The sequence below is a fragment of the Pagrus pagrus genome, assembly GCF_965226575.1.
Source record: "Pagrus pagrus genome assembly, chromosome: 9".
Taxonomy (NCBI): Eukaryota; Metazoa; Chordata; class Actinopteri; order Spariformes; family Sparidae; genus Pagrus; species Pagrus pagrus.
In genome coordinates, this window is record NC_140193.1 from 12,809,184 (window position 1) to 12,827,141 (window position 17,958).

General features: G+C 41.4%; 1 protein-coding gene across 1 annotated transcript; it reads left to right on the top strand.

Moving 5' to 3' along the window:
- The first annotated feature begins 306 nt into the window (after positions 1-306).
- heg1 (heart development protein with EGF-like domains 1) lies at positions 307-14,291 on the top strand. The gene is made up of 14 exons (XM_084361501.1): positions 307-751; positions 7,129-8,350; positions 8,767-9,287; positions 9,396-9,509; positions 9,611-9,733; positions 9,845-9,948; positions 10,054-10,109; positions 10,315-10,475; positions 10,769-10,903; positions 11,802-11,844; positions 11,942-11,979; positions 12,126-12,213; positions 12,390-12,567; positions 12,700-14,291. The coding sequence occupies exons 1-14, from the start codon at positions 478-480 to the stop codon at positions 12,841-12,843; spliced, it is 3,201 nt and encodes a 1,066-aa protein (XP_084217627.1). The 5' UTR covers positions 307-477; the 3' UTR covers positions 12,844-14,291.
- Positions 14,292-17,958: the final 3,667 nt, after the last annotated feature.

Genomic DNA, 17,958 nt, shown 5'->3' on the forward strand with positions numbered 1-17,958 from the left:
TTATTAAACAATCCTTAATTGTAGCCTACAGTTTTTAATGGGGCTGGTGGGTTGCCAGGTCCCTTAGAATCAGTGAAGTGAAGCCTTGTTTGTTTGATTTGTCTCTAAACTTTAAGGCTTCCGACAACACCTGAAGGCAGCAGAGACAGCCACTGGGTTGAATAACAGGACAATGTGAGCACCACCACAGTGTGTGTGTGTGTGTGTGTGTGTGTGTGTGTGTGTGCAGCAGAAGGAGGAGGAGGAGGAGCCCGGGCTCCTCCGCCGTGATAACAGGCTGCTGCCTCGGCTCTGTTATCTTCCGTTCCCCGCCGTCCGAGCAGCGGACCTCCTCCGGACTGCACCGGGATTTCATCTAATTCTTATGAAACTTCAGTAAACGCCGGAGCGCTCCTCCCATGGTGTCCCCGGGAGACTCCCCGGCCTCTACTCGACTTTACGGAAACTATCGGCGACCGTTTTGGGGTGTTGAAAATCATGGAAACGTGGTTTTTGAATCACGTCCTCGGTTTGTCTCTGTCGGTGCTCCTGCTGGGTCTACCGGGGCCCCTCGGGGCAGGGACCCCCAGTAACAACAGCACGGACTCGGTGACGGCAGGATTTCACTCTTCTACCGCCACAGATGAACTCAACGACATGGACAACAATGCAACTTCAACTTCATACTCCAGCGAGAGTTTATCACCATCACAGAGGAACATCCTGCTCACACACACTGCTGAGACACACACTGCTGCTGCGGGAGGCTCCGGTAAGATCTCTGTCACTGAGGCCTGCGGTGAAGTGAAACTTACACACTTAATGTTTCTTCAGTTTGCAAAGAAAAGGCTCCTACTTTTCATTTAAACCCCATTAAAATGAGTTATAGCTGGAGGATACAATAGAAATCAAGCAGCAAAGCTCATTTTCAGCTCCTTCATTTCAGTATTTTTGTGTCATCTTTTAATTACCACTTTGTATATCCAAAAATGAAAAGTCCTTGTTGTGGAGTGACTACTTATTATGAATGAAAAATAGACATTTCTTGAGCTGCTCCTCTGTGAATTAGCCAAATGATATGCAGCACAGGCAGCGTCATGCAACAAGTGCATAGCTCTGTTAGTTTTTACTGAAGGGCGGTCACCAACAATCATTGCAATTATAGATTAATCTGTTTATTATTTCCTCGATTGATTGATTAATCGCCTGCTCTGATAATTGTGAAAGATAACTCCCAAGGCCCAAGTTTAAAGGTGCAATATGCAAGAGTTTTTGCATGAGAATCAGCCCAAGCCCGTCCCCTCAGCTCCAAGTCCGAACCGCTACCTGCACAGCTAACTGAGCTAGCCGGCTAATAGCAGCAGCAGTCAGCGGTTACTCCGGTGGTGTGCTGCCCCCTGCTTGTTTGCGGTATAGATCGACAGGTGGCCAATTCTTACGTAATGCGTCTTTAAGTGCGCAGTTTAGTATCACGACTGAGAAAATAAGGAAATATTTAAACTTGACTTTTGACATTTTTGCTTGAACAATGACAAATATACAAGTCAATCTATTAATTATTACGAATTGATTACTAGTCATCTATTGTATTGATCACCAACTATTTTGATAATCGATTAATCAGTTTGAGTCATTTTTAAGAGGAAGAAAAGACTAAATTCTCTGACCCGGATATTTTCTTGTTTCTGGACATATCCATGAATGAGATTATAAAATGCTGAATATCAGATCTAATAGTCGATAATCCATCGAACCCTAGTACATACATACATGTAAACATGTGTATAAGTTACTTTTACTTGTACTTTTGTTACTTAAGTTCACGTATTGCCAGAAAATATCTTTTGATTCTTAAGTACAGGTAACGCCAGATACTTTTACTCAAGTACTATTCATGTAGTTGACTTTCACTTTTACCAACGTAATATTTATCATGATATCTTTACTTTTACTCAAGTATGACTTTTGGGTACTTTTAACAACACTGAGTAAAGGACGACATTTTATAGAGAAAACAACAATTGGTTAATAGAGACAGCACAATGAACATGATTGTTGGTTGCAGGCTTAAATCGTCTCACTGCATGATGAAAAGTGTTTTTAAAAGCTCATACTGTACGCACACACCTGTGGTTCTGACATAGAGGTGGGTAAACCCGCTATCATTTTACTTTGATGTGTGATGTGTGTGGAATAGAAATTTGCCCACCTATTCATACTGACAGTGTACAACCTATCATGATCTAGATATCAAATCTGATAAGCGTCCTCGCTCTTCTGACGCTTTTACTGGCTTCCTGTTACTATTTGAGTTGAGGAGTTGCAACAAAAGGTTGTGACACTTGTTCCTCAGCTCATACAGGTGTTGTTAAGGTGTATCGTACCTTGTGTCCATTGGTCAAACCTCTGCTTTTCAAAGACAGCAGTGTTACTTAGAGCATCTTATCACATGTGCAGCATGTGGGGCAGTAGAGTTCAATAGAGTCCTTTGATGAGCTCAATCCATGTATGAAAACATCATTGTTATAAATACATAGCAATGAATGAGATATGACCACATGAAGAGAAGCAGGCGTATCGCAGAGGGACTGGGATCCTTTGAGTTTTTGTATATTAGGTCCACGTGGTGGAGGGAAACCACATGTGAACCACGTACAGCTTCTCACTTCTGCTGTGCACAAGGCCCAGTGTTAAGCACACCCTAAACCCTAAAAGAAGAAAACCTTTGTCATTTGAGGTAAAAGCCACAGTCACAACTACACATGCACCACTGTGCTGTCAGCTGAAAGCAGTCAAAGTGATAACAGAAGAAGAATCAAGGGCTTCAACTGATCAGAGAGCCAACAGGGATCTGCTAATGATTTGATCCCTCAGAGGGTTTCGTTACAGTGCTGCACTGTGCTGGAAGCAAAATCCTTCTGAACTTAAACCCCAGCCAGAGGGAAGAAAGAGAGATTGAAGTTTTCAGGGCACAAAGAAGGACATTTTGGAAAGCTTTTCTACCATTTACCGTAAAACTTTGATAAAGGCTGAACAGAGAGCATTAGACGTTTATTAAAGTTTTGCTTCCTCTTTTTAATCTTAAAATAGTTCCATGCAACTGCAGTCAGATACTCCTGTTATCACCGGCATTATATTACCAGTACTACTACAGTACTAATGCTTATTAAGGCTGGGACAATACGCTTATCTTCCATTTTTATTTACAGCATCATTCCTATACTGCATATACAAGTGGTAAACAAAATACTTTGTGAAGGAAACCAATGTATTTAGTTGTTAATGCTGCCTTCAGAAAATTGTAAATAAGATAAGATGTTAGAAAACTGCACACAACACAAGTGTGAGCCTTTAAATTAGCAGCTGTCTCGTATGAAATTGAACTTGAAAACTGTCCTTTTAAAACCACAGACTAGAAAATAAAAAATATAGGCTAATACAGTTAATAAAAATATATACTTTATGGAGTGCTACATTTAGCTACATATCAATCTAATGCCTTGTCAATAAATAAAACTGTGATCATTAAGATATATGAAGTATATGGCGCTGTCCTCTCCTGGCATGTAATGTTTCATATACTACACTAGGGTTTGGTTATACAGCAACATTATATAATTGCCATGATATGAGGCTATTTATAGTCTTGGATTTGGATATCATTATATTGTGATCCAAGTGATGTAAGTGCTGGTCTTAAAGGCTACATTACAGTTAAGTGATGTAAAGGAATATGGTGAAAAATATGATGATATTCGATTTTGTTGCCCAGTCCTTGCATTTATGACTGACTTCAAAATATTGAGGTATATATTATATCATGGCCTAAAAACTGAGATTTGTTGCTTAATGTCAGTGGTGCTGGTTGATTTAAGACTGGGAGCTGTCCAGTTTAGCTCCACAGAAACAATGTGAAGGGCTTAAAAGTAGTTATGACGACGTGGAAATGATTCACTTTCCTCTCGTTGATTTCACCCGCATTCACCTTTCCTGTCGTGGACCAGCTCTTCAGCTCACAGTCATCTGGTGACAAACCCACAAACTGAACTGTGACCTCAACATTTGGTCACCGAATAAAGTAAAAATTCCAGGTAACAGATGAGCTTTCAGTATCTATCCGTTGGCACGAAAACACCAACCACTAGGTTCACAACACGGCTACGTCATACCATCGCCCATGCTCATTTATATGCTGAAACTACTGCACTTGCCCAAGTTAATATGCAGACCACAGAGTTTGTGAAGTACAGCAGATGTGAAACCACGACACTGACAGCCGCGTTAACACACGAGAGCTGAGAGATAAACTGCAGAGAATCTGGGAGTGTCCGCCACTTGTTGCCAACACCACGTTCCAGTCTGAGTTCTGTTGCCCGGACTGCATCGAGAGAGAGAAAATGAAATAATGAGAGAGACACATGCAGAGGAAGTGAGAGAGAGAGGGAGAGAAATAGAGTCGAGTGGCCCAGTTCTCCCCACAGACTCCCTGTGGACCGGCTGTTCTGCTGCTGAACTCTCCCCTCCTTTGGTTTTGGTTGGTGGCTGCTGGTCTCTACGTGTTGGCTCTCCGGATGCTTTTTCAAAGACCAACGCTCGTCCTCAGTGGACTGCTGTTGTTCCAGTGCTGGGCTTCTGGAGACCAGCCAGATAAGAAGCTGTCAGAAAGTGATAGGCAGAGAAAAATCCCTTTGGTCAGAGAAAAACCTCACACAGACCAGCTGCCACTTGATGGTTAAATACTTCTATTCAGCCCTTTTGATGCTCATTTAAAGCTGCACTCTTTTATATTTATATGTGAATAGTGGATAATATGACTTTGCGTAACGTGACAAGGTCCCTTGTTGTGTTGAATTACTGCACTTTCCCTCAGCTCTATGGTGCTTGTTAGCATCTTTCAGCTCCTTGTTTTGGTTTTACTGCAACTTCACTCAACTTCGATTCAGCTCTCATGGCGTCCTTTCTAGCTGCAGTACCCAGGTGTTTTCAGCTAAAGAACTCCTTGGGTTGGGCGATATGACGGTATTTACCATCTGATAGCAGAAATGTGTCCGCTGGAACAGATTTGGCAGTAGTGTTTCCACCCTAACAGGCTGGCTTCATTGAACACGTAACGTATGCGGTCCGTTGGCGGAGCGGCTGATGCAAACCTCAATTCCACTGTGATCGATGCAGCTCCACAGAAATCCTCTCTTTTTTTAAACAGAAATGTGTCATACAATATTTTGTTAAATAAAAATGCCTGTACACAGGAAATGACTGAAACAGTCGGTGGTTGCTTAGTAACTTTATCTGGCTTCCTGTAGACGTTAACTTACCCATGTAACACAAACTCAGTGAAAAGTTTTAGTTTCACAGCTCTGTGCTTGGGCCATAGCTGAAGACACAAACTAAAGCTCATCTTCTTGGCTTTATTCCACTGGACATCAGCTCCACTAACGGTCTGCATACCTTATATGTTCAATTTAGCCAGAGAATGTGTCTGCAGATCAGGGTTGGATTTATATGTGGCCTCGCAAATCCTGCTGCCTTGCAAGGTATCGTGATTCCGGCAGCAGGACCATGACGTGAGAGCAATAGTTCGTGGTGGTAATGTAGGCCGACCTCTAAGCTGGTTTGCCAACAGAAGAAGAGAATGAAAGGAAAACATGGAGGAGGAGAGTGAAACTGAAGGATCCTTCGCTTGAAATGATTGTTTTTGTTTTGAACTTTAAAGCATGATTTTCTCGTCTTTCGTTTTTAAATCAAGTTTTGTCTAACGTGAGGCAGCACAGTTATTTAGAGCCATTTCTTTATTGAATTTGCAGAACAGTTGCTGAATCATGACCTGTGCTTTGATGGAAAGATTTTGGCCGTGTCACCCACCACCTAAAACTGAGCTACTGTAAACCCAACCCTCAAACGACAGTGAAACAAAGTTAGCGGTTAAAGTAGTTCCCTGTTTTGATACTGGCAGTACAGCTTAATTATTACATTAAAAACAGTTCGGGGGCGCTCCACAGGCCTGGCTGTCTTATGTAATTTCAACGTCCCTAAGTTGATCTCTGTTTGTGATTCCCGTCTCTATCTCTACTGACGAAAGCAAACTGCGGAGAAATAGCAGTAAAACAACAATCCCTATTCTGTTGCTACATTCTTTTCTGACACTTCGCTTGCGGTAATGTTTGGGTGTTTTTTATGACTTAACAACAATTTTGTTGCCAGGCTAAAAAAAAACCTCTCCACCAGACACTGAACATGAAAACACACCCAGATCCATGGTGACAGTTGTTCTGGCGGTGCCTTGTGCTCGCTCAGCTTTAGGAAGGAAATGGCTGAATCCCAACGGAGACAGTCACCACCATTTTTAGGACCTCATTCCTTTGTTAGAGTAGACGAACCCAGCTGCCAATTGTTCCCCACCCAAAATCATTGCCTCTGCAGCAAGAAACAGAACTTGTGACAGCATCTTCCTCCTTTATGTAGTGTACATAGGAAAGACACAGCCTGGTGAGCCCCCTCTGGTGGCCACAGCTGGAAGTCAGCTACAGTGTGTATGTAATTTAAAGTTAGCTGATATAATTAATGTTGTTCAGAAGGTGTTTTGTATTTCTCTACAAGTTAAAGGAGTTTACTTCTGTTTGTAACATCCCAAAGGACTAAGGAGAGTCCTCACTTCTACTGCCCTAAAGATGCACAAAGTCCATGACAGTCTTAAAGGTGCACTATGTAGTTTTGGGTACAAAGAGAAAAATCTTCATTGACTGATGTTTTTATGACTAGATACTAGATACTACATAAACAAACTCTCTTAGTTTTCATGACTGAATAAACTGAATAAACAAACTGACCTTAAATGACAACACAGTTTCATACTGTTTATACTGTATGTGGCGGACCCTGCCACCCTTCTAGCTTCAAACCGTGTTCTCTATTCAGTTATGGTAAAAATAAATATTCCTGAGTTTGTATTATTACCTCATTTATATTGTAAATATTAAAATTCTGAGTTTGAATTTCTTCTCCAAAACCACACAGTGCTCCTTTAACTCAAAACTGAGTTAAAAACATTAGTGATATGACTTTTTTAAAGCTGTAATGCAGTGAAATAGAAATAAAGAGGATGTTGTTAGTGTCAAATTTGTTGAATATGATCTTTGTCTCTTTCCACAGACACTGAGCAGACACAAACATTCACAGAAACAAGCAGCAGGTCACTAGAAGCTGTGAGTCTGTCTACTGAGCCACTCATCTCCACCCTTGTTGTAGCCACAACTGAGGCTACCACCAGCAGCAGCAGCAGCAGCAACATCATCAGCAGCAGCAGCAGCAGCAGCAGCAGCAGTAGCAGCAGCAGCAGCAGCAGCAGCAGTAGCAGCAGCAGCAGCAGCAGCAGCAGCAGTAGCAGCAGCATCAGCAGTAGCAGCAGCAGCAGCATCAGCAGCAGCAGCAGCAGCAGTAGCAGCAGCAGCAGCAGCAGCAGCAGCAGTAGTAGTAGCAGCAGCAGCAGCCGCAGCAGGGACTGGAAAGACTTTGTTAAAACAGACCAAGTGTCAGACGCCTCTCCCGCTGTGTCCTCGGAGGCTAGTTCCAGGATGTTGACCGAAAAGGCCAGAACGCCCCAGGACAGCACAACCTTCCAACAAGGAGACGCTTCATCCTCGATGTCCCACACAGCCGTCCACACCGACAGCACCTACACTTCCACCACCATCAGCCGAGCTGGGGAGAGGACCCTGCTATCTGTCACCTCCTCTTCCAGCAACAGCACCTCCTCTGCCTTTACAGAAGACTCCAGCTCCCACCCCTCTACCTTGGGTTTTTCTGCTGGGGCTACAGAGACCGAGGACTACACCCACAGTGCCCCGTCCACCAGGACCGACAGCAGGGACACAACAGACCAACACATGACCCACTCCTTCTCAGAGACTGAGAGCCCAGAGGCGTCCAGAGGAACCCAGAGTTTAAACAGACAACCGAACGCCACCCAGCATCATCACACCTCAACTTCAGAAGAGACCCCCAACTCGACACCACCTCTCAGAGTGACAGAGCCCAGCACCAACCAATCTGAAGCATCTGTTTCCTCCACACCTCCGGTCACCTCTCCCCCAGAAGGTCCTGCAAACATCTCAGGGACTGAGCAGGAGTCGCGCTCTAGTGTTGGAACCTCCACTGAGTCCTCCACTGGAGTCCACAGCTCCAGCACTCAGAACCAGCAGGGCACTGAGGGTGTCTCATCCCAGACCAGTGAACAAAGCGTGAGCTTCGGTCTGACCACAGGACCCCCAACAGTCAGCAGCAGCACATCTGAACTGGATGACTCTCTAACAGTCACTCCAGTGTTGGTTAATGACGTCTTCCCCACCACCACACCTGTCACTGTCACAGAAAGGTATTTTTTTTAATTAAAGTTTGGGCTTAACTAACGATTAAATAAATAACAGGATAATGGTTCAAGGAGAGATATTTGGTTGTTGCACATATGCAGCAACATAGAGAAGGATTTTTCTTTACTGCTATATAATATGCTATCATTATTTATAAGTATTGTTTAATAGAAAACATCTGTACATAGTAAACCACCCAGTCTGACACCTTTAAGGCCTTTTTTCTTAACTTTACAGCATCTGTAGTTTAACCACACAACAGTGGCTCTAGTGCCCCCTACTGACAAGCCTTCAATATGTTGAGAGACCACTGCAGTTGTAATTTCATTCCTGAGGCGCATGAGTGTTATAAAGATGAAAATGTTCCTTAATGTCCTTTTCAGTTAGCCTAGTCTTGATTGATTTGTTTTTTCTTTAACAGACCACATATAACAGAGGAAAACACTTTCAAAGCTACTGCCTCCACCGGTACCACCACCACCACCACCACCACCGACACTACTACCACATCCCCCTTACATGCAACCTCATCCTCCAGGTTCAGCAGCACCATCAGCAGCTCTACTCCCGAGTCACCTACCGATGCCACCATCATGTACACTATGCTCTCCACCGCAGCCTCCACCCTGGCCCTGCTGACCAGTCCGACGCACCCAACTCACCGTGAATCATCGAGCCAAACCCAGGGGCCCTCAACTGGGATGGCTAACCCCACGAAAGTCACCACCCTGCAGATAGAAACAAGTACGGGCACAATGGGAACCACCACAGCTCAGAGCCAGGACATCACCACCACCTACACCCACGGCACCCCGACCAAGAGTACAGAGGCTATGCAGACCACTGGAAAACAGGCAGACAGAGGAACTACAGAGCGAGTGGCGACGACAACACCCACTGACGTCAGATCCACCAAGGCACCGCCGCCGCCGCCACCACCAAGTGAGTGGTTTATACTATTCCTCCACTTTAACTGACCATCCTTGACATGCAGTTTTTACAGCTATGTTTACAGCTGTTAAAATGGCTGCTCTCCTCTCTGACCTACAGGAAACCCCTGTGTGTCAAACCCTTGCATGAACGGAGGGATGTGTGTGAGCGATAAAGGGCATCAATACACCTGCCACTGTCAGCAGGCGTGGACAGGATCGAACTGCAGCCACGGTGAGCTTCTCTTCTCTTACTGACAGTTTGATGGGTTAAAAATTAGTGTTCAGGTTCATGGATTCAGTCTTCTGTAATCTTATATTATAACACCCATCCAGATGTGGATGAGTGTGAGAAGGACCCCTGTCCCGTCGGATCCAGGTGTGTGAACACGCGGGGCTCCTTCAGCTGTGAATGTCCGCTCGGCTTTGACCTGGAGGACGGACGCACCTGCACTCGAGGTAAAACCCTGTTAATACAAAACAGTAATTGAATAATAGATTTTAATAATTCGCTAGTTTTCCAAAAGTTTCTCATGATTCATTGACTTATTTTTTTGTTCCCCTCTGTAGCAAAAACGTTTCTGGGAACATTCAGTGTTAACAGACTGCCACATGACCCTGTCGTCTTCAAGAGCACCACCATGCATGAGATTCAGCGAGAGATCATTCAGCTGGTGAGAGGCAGTCCACATCATCGAACCATCACATTTCTGAGAAAATCTCCATTGGGTTTATGTCTATTATATCTGACACGCACTCTCTTCCTGTCTCCACCTCAGCTCAACGCTTCATTGTCCGTCCTCCGAGGTTACAGCCGCTCAATGCTGAGTAAGAAGTAAGTTCTTGCCATTGCTGAACCATCTTCTACACAGCTTTTTCTTGATACAACAGTATTTAGCTGTCATCAAAGTAAATCTAGCACTCTCTAAAAAACCTACCATGTCCGATTGTGAAATGTAAAAAGCTGAATTCATCAGGCATCAGGATTGTTAAATCTGTTGTAGACCTCTGTTATGACCTCCACTGATGTCTCTCCATAGAGAAGAGAACGGGGTTCGTATCTCAGCCGTCAACATGTTTTCCATTTCCACCAACGTGACGAGTGCCGAGGTCTACAACAGCATCCAGATGTCTCTCAGCAACTGCAGCTCCTCAATGGCCCACTGCCGGATGGTGCTGCACCACCAGCTCACCTATCACGGTAAGTGTGAAAATATTTAATAATCACAATGAACTTCAGCTCGTTTTAACCATATTCAATCCAGTTTTTACTACTTTAATTGTGGTTGAGGGCAGGGCTACCCAAAGCAGCTGTGAACATGTTTGCAGCCAGCAGAGGGCACAATTTAGCCACAAATAGCTTCCTACTTGGGACTATAGTTTACAGGTGCAGGTGCACAGATTAGCTCACATATACAGCAGCGGTTTTATGAAGTCATGACGGATTCTTGTGTCGTCATAATCCTGACTTATTGTGTCCACATTTTGTTACAGTTGAAAGTCTGTGTGTGGCCCAGAAGACTCAGTGTGACACCGAGCGCTCCACCTGCTCTGACAGCAGCGGTACGGCCCAGTGCCAGTGTCTTCAAGGATACTACAAACATAACCCCGACGACCTGTCCTGCTTAGGTATGTGTGTCTGTCCGCTTAGACACAATGGGTGTTTTCTGTTTTGAACAGCTAAATAAAATAGGACGAAGACTAAATTATATTGTAGCACTCAATAATGTACATAAAATGTAAAAACATCTTAGTTGTAATAAAATGTGCCTTTAACCTGATCAAAAATGTCATATAAGCTAATAATGTAATAACTTGACCAACAACAACAATAATGTAATATGTTTCAGTTGGGTCTTTTTTATATATATATAATACTGATGATGTTATAATTTTGACGGATAATGTAATAATGTAAAAAATGGTGCCTTTTTCCTCAGAAATGTTAAGTGTGCATGAATACAAAATCTATAAAACTGTTAGTGTCAAGTTAGCGTACTGAAAAAATTAAGATGGCGTTGATGACAAACAAGTACGCTTTTACTTCCTGACAAAAACCAAGGAACCTAAAAAAGATGGAAGGGTCATTATATCACAGAGTCTTGCTTCTGTGCCAGACTGTGGTGGCAGGTGTATTGAAGTCAATGGGAGATGCATGGAGAAACACACTAAAACCCAACATATCTACATCGTCACATTCAGACAACCTAATTAATCCCACCAGGCAACAGCTTGCCTTGCACACATAGTAAAACATACAGTTACATGTAGACACAAAAATGGGTTTTAGTGTGTTTCTCTACACATCTCCCATAGACTGGCACCAAAGTAAGATTCAGTGACCTAAAGACCCTTCCTTTTTTTTTAGGTTCCTTGACAAAAACAAGAGGAAAAAGTCTATTACTTCAAATTGAATGTGAATATTTATGAAATTAAGGATACTGAATATTAGCAAAACAATATTGAATTGTGAATTCTTCATACCAAGACATGTAACTGAACATTTGATCATAATTTCTTGTTTTAGACTGTGGGGATGGCTACAAACTGGAAAATGGCACCTGCGTTCAGTAAGTTCAACTTTCCTTTCTGTCACACTATGAATCCAGTTGCACTGAAAGATGTAAGGCCACTTTCTTAACACAGAATCTGTTTCTACCCTTTTAGGTGCATGTTTGGATTCGGAGGATTCCAGTGTGGAAATTGTAAGTGGCTCTTAAAAAACCCTGAACACACAAAATGTAACTAAAAAAGATATTTTTTCTAAATCCAAGTCGAGAAATTTGCTTTTGTGATCTCGGCATATGTTTTTAAAGTTTAGCATTTAACATGCTGTTATTTGACGTTGCAGTTTACAAGCTGATTGCGGTCGTGGTGTCACCTGCAGGGGGCGCTCTGCTCCTCATCCTCATCATCGCTCTCATTGTCACCTGCTGCAAGTAAGACGGTGCAGTAATCTGCTGTGCACGACTGTATTTTCAAGTTGATGATTAAACTACAAAAACTACAAAACAAGCATAATTATCTGTTGGTTGAATATTTAAAGAGTAACTTAAAGGATCACTTCACCCAAATTACCAAATATTAAACTTTTTGAAACTGTTTGACCTCAAAGGAGAGACAAGAATGACATCAACAAGATCATCTTCAAGAGTGGAGACCTGCAGATGTCCCCGTACGCAGACTTCCCTAAAAGTAACCGCATATCCATGGAGTGGGGCCGGGAGACCATTGAGATGCAAGAGAACGGCAGCACCAAGAACCTGCTGCAGATGACCGACATTTACTACTCTGTAAGGACACAAACAACACAATTTTCATTTGTTGTCATTGTTCGAGTTAAGACTTTGTTTTTTGTGTTTTTTTCGATACAAGATGAATCTGCATATTTACTTCATCCTTTACATTTTCATTCTTTCCCTCAGCCTGCGTTACGTAACTCAGACCTGGACAGAAATGGACTGTATCCATTCACAGGCCTGCCAGGTTCTCGCCACTCATGCATCTACCCCGCCCAGTGGAACCCCTCCTTCATCAGCGACGACTCACGAAGAAGAGACTATTTCTAACCGCCCCACTCTGAACTCAAAACACACACAAACACACACACACACACATACACAGAAACGTAGCATACACTGACGATTGTGATGTGTCACAGTGATGCTAATGTGTGAGCCACACTGTTTCTGAGAGCCCATCTGCATTCGTGGCTGCACACCATGTAAATGTGTGTGTGTGTGCATGTGTACATGTTACCAAAGTGCACATTTTTGCAAGTAAAATGTCTCCTGTGAGTGTTCGTGTATAGCCATTTAAGTGTTTTTGCATGTTTTGGCTCATTTACTTCAGCTCACACATCACACCGCTGCTGTCGCGTTAAAGACTTGCTTAATGTGTTTTTCCAGCCTTCCAGGGAGCCACTGATTCTCATTTACTTCACCGTGTGATGAAAAAACAATTTGCAGACGCTTGAAACATGCTCGAGGTAGTCGATCCGTATTGGTAAACATCACATCTGCCAGTTATGTTGCTGTCGCTGCCTGGTTATGCAGCGCAGATTTCCTGGAAGAATCTGGACTGCAGTAATGCATGCGAGATATGACATCACTTAGTTTATTCACAGAATGAATAAATGTGAAATAAATTTCATGAATGTGAAATTTAGGAATGGAGGAAAAACACATTTGAACTAAATAAATACAAAACAGCAGTAATGTAAAGCTTATTTGATGTGTAGCTAATAGACTAGAACATGCAAAAACATTGAAATGGCCCTTAAAGGGGAGACACAACAGGTGTAGGGTAAAGAAAAAAATCTGATATTTGATATATTATCTAATTTAAAATGCACTGAAATCTGACTAAAATGTATATTTTAGATGTTTTATTTCTGAAAGAAGACATGTAATGGAAGCAAAGTAGCCCCAAAAAAATGTTTCTTACCTGTAGTGTCTCCCCTTAAGTGCTGAAATATGGATTAAATGCCACTGCTGTGATTAGAAAATAATCAGTTTCTTTCTTAGATAATAGTCTGAGAATAAAGTATTGAAGAAAAAGACAAGAACAAACCACTGAAGGATGCACAAAGTTCGGTTTTATGCCAAAAGAAACTGAGGAACGACTCTGAATTCTGATGCCAACCTTTATTTATTCCCCGTATGTCCGAGTCCTTGACATGTAGCATAATGGACATCTCATACACACACACTGACAGACGTAAGAGGGATAAACCTGTGGCTTTAAGTGTGTGTGTTTTTGTGCGTGTGATTTAGAGAGTGTGTGTCTGAAGTATTAGAGGTGTGTGAATGTGTGTGAGGAATAATTATCTGTATACCAGAAGGATCATAACTGTCAATGAGAGTTTGAATGTAAAGATGTATCATAATTAGTTTGCTGTTTTCATGGAGTATTATTTTGATGTGACTGTTTTCTTTCTTTGTGTTCATGTGATCTGTTGATTCTGGCGTTTTAGTCAGACGTGCTTATTTAAATAAAATAAAAACATTGCACAACAGTTTTTCTCTGACTCCATTTTTTTTTTTCAATGACACAATCTCTATTGCTTGGCATTGAATTTTTAATCATTTTAAATTCAAAGAACTTTAAATGTGTTGCACATCTGTTTATTCTTTAATGTCACAATAAGCAACAAAACTACAAAAAATTAAATTTTTTTGATAAAATGATAAAACCAATTTCACAACTAGAACAAAGATGTTTAATCAGTTTATTCTTGATCCTGGATATAACCATTTTTCCAACACGAAAGAAAAGGCCTTTTTTTGCATTTCCCAGAGATTTCAATCACATCTAAAGATTTTCATCAGTGTGTGGAGTTTGCTTGGTTGTCATGGAGTTAAGATAAGTATGTAATAATACAACATTTGACACCGACTACAGTAAGTTATAAATTATGTAATCCCATATGTTACAAGGATGCACAGGGATGAAAACCAAGCAGTTGAAAGCTACAAATAAGTGGATAATGAGTCATGTTTTTTTTGGTCAAACTATGTTGTTACTAATTGAATGAAGCTGCACTGAAATCAGGTTTATGAGGACAGCTAAGGCCTCCATAGCTGGACATGGTTGCCAAGTTTCCTATTAAGTAGACTTCATGTTTTATATTATGTTATACTATTAAATTACGAATCAAGGCTTACAGCTGAGAAAGAGTCATTACAGCATACACTGTTTGACTAGTTGTGGTTGTTCTTGCTGTTTCATTACAAACAAAAATGTGATTATTGGTAACTGTCTTGAAATTATGAAGTCTCGAGTCCCTTCTACACAACACTCTGATGTCTTGTTAACGTTAATAAACAGTGGCAATCAATCCAAATTCAAGAGATGCAAAGCTGCACCCTTGTTTTGTAAGACAAACATATTCCACATGGATGTTCCCTCCTTTGTGGATAACGTGTTTTACATGTTTTCCAGTTCATTTAGTTGCTCTCCTGTAGGGTGATGTAAAGCCACTGGCTATACAAGCAACAAGTGGCTCCCTCACAGCTAGTTTGGGTACGACAACCCAATGCATGCTTTAAAAAAAAGAAGCTACAGGCTCCAGTTGCCCAGGAAAAGTTTGTACTAACTTATGTTGATCATATTGTTTGGCAGATAGATCGTAGATACTATACACTTTAGAAATTATGCTTATTGGTTTTCATCTTGAAAGTTAATTGAGATCTATATGACACTCCTCTCTACAGAGCTAGAGCTATGAAGCAAATAGCCTTGCCCAGCTATAAAGATTGGAAACAGCTAGTGTAGCTCTGACTTAAGTTAAAAAATCCACCTGCTAGCCCCTCTTAAAGGTACAATGTGTACAACTTGTCCTGCTGTCTACAACTAAAAGGGGGCAGCCTATGACCAAGAGTGTGGCGTCAGAGGAAAATGGCAGCTGTGTGAATATGGTCACTGTGTCTTTTTTCTACAGGTTCAAATGATATCAGGTGAAAGCAGACATGTAGATGTATAGTTTTGATGTAAATGTATTTTTGGGTTTAATGTTGATGTAACTTTGTTTACTGTATTGAGTCTGAGTGCAAACATTGTTGGCTTTATGCTTTTTATTTGAATATGGAGTAGGCATTACCATGGCAACAGCTAATGTAAATCCCAATAAACTAACAAACAGTCACCGAACACTGTGTACAATCCCTTTACTTCAAAAGCTAAAAAGTAGTGCTGTTTTTTTCCTACGTATACATTGCCAGGTCAGGTGTATCTCAGAAACATGTTATACTGGTTTTCCTTTCTTTGTGGGTGCCATCGTTTACATAATGACTTTATGTTCTGACTGCTCTGGGGCATTTACATTGGTTTCCCTGTTTCTTATAAGTTCTCTCACAGTCTAAGGTTGAGCACATTCACGGAGTGCTCCTTGTGACATTTTGACCTCTTTTAACCATCAATGGAGCGTCAAATCGTTGATCTGGGTGAGCTGGCTTTCCTCTTAGTCAACGGCCCTTTCCTCTTCTTCAATCTCACTGCAAACATCTTCTACGCATATTGCTTGATCTTTCCGAAAGACAGACAAAAGCTCAAACATCCTTTAAAGATCCTCCTGGAAATTCTCGTCTGGTGCTCAGTGACTTATTGTGTGTCTCTGGCTTCAATGTATGGTGTTTTAAAGGGACAGGAAAGCTTTGAAGGGTGTTCAGTGGCATGGATGATTCTGCTGATCTATGTTCATCAGGGCATGTCACCTTCCGTTTTGCTGAACTTCTACTACTACATCCAGATTGTTCCTTCACAGCGAGCTCTTCTGATCTGGGTAAAGAGGAACATCAAGTCGGTTATCTACACGGCTTTGCTTTTTGACGGGATGTTTTTTTTGTTCTGTGGTACCACATTTGTGCTAAATGAACTCTCCAGTGGGTCCACTGTTATCAACGGTACATGGACTGAATATCACATTGATGAACTCTACTTTGTAAGTCAAGTGACTTTCTTTGTTGACAAACTGCATACCCTGGGCTGTCTGTTCATAATGACGTTCTCTAGCTTTTCCACGGCCCACTACCTGCACAGACACATAAGAAGCGTGGCAAAGGGTGGCAGCTGCTTCTCCTCACGGAGGATTCAAAGACAGATTAGAGTCACCACCACTGGGATCTTTCAAGGACTGCTCTACTTCCTCTATGGCACTTACTATTTCCTTGATTCCTTCTTCGGTCAGTTCTCCGACCACTTTTTCATCAGTGGTTGGATCTCTTTCACAGCCACTTCTCTGTACATGTCAGGCACCACGGTCAACTTGGGCATCGGTCAGACTACGTTCAGGCGAAGAGCAGCCGATGTCTGGAAGGCACTCAAAGCAGTGTGTGGTGCAAATGGTGTGAGAACACACACCAGACAGTCGACATCAGGTGAAATATCTGATACTGTAACTGTTGATGACCAAAAGTTGAGTAAAGTTGAGTATAGTGAGTAATGTGTCTTTGATGTGGTAGTGGAAGTGCTTGAAATAATTATTATACAGAGGTTTATTTCGTGAAATGTTATGGTTTACGAAATAGCAAAGTAAATAGAAATGTCTTTTTGGGTTTGTATGGAAGCCCATTCCTGGCGGTTAAAGAAAAAAACAAGACGAAAACCTAGGTCATAAATTAAGAGATCAAAAAAGTCAAAATTATGTGATAAAATGTAAAAATTGATTTAAAAAAAGTAATAATTATAGGATACAAAATCAATCAAATCATTCTCAGATTTTTTAACTTTAAATCTCATAATTATGATTTATCCCATTTTTATTACTTTTTTTACATAATTAAGACTTTGGTTCTCATAACTAAGACTTTTATCTTACAATTTCAGCTTTTTATCTAATAACTGTTACTTTTTTCTCATAATTTCTATTTTTTATGTCTTGATTATGAGCTACCATAGGATAGAGGCTAATTTTTCCCCAATTTATTTTCTTTAACTGGCAGTAATTAGAATTTAGATCGCTCGATATCATTACCAATCATGCTTTCTCTATTTTAGTTTGATTTTACTTAACTTATTTTACTAAATGTATCTTATTTTATTGTTATTCTATCAGGAACTGATGCTATGTGCTCCTCTTACACTTTATATTTATTACTCTGTTTTTTTATTTATTTTTATCTTACTGTCATTTTTTGGAAACCTCTGGCACAATAATTTCCTTGGGAATTAATAAAGTTCTTTTA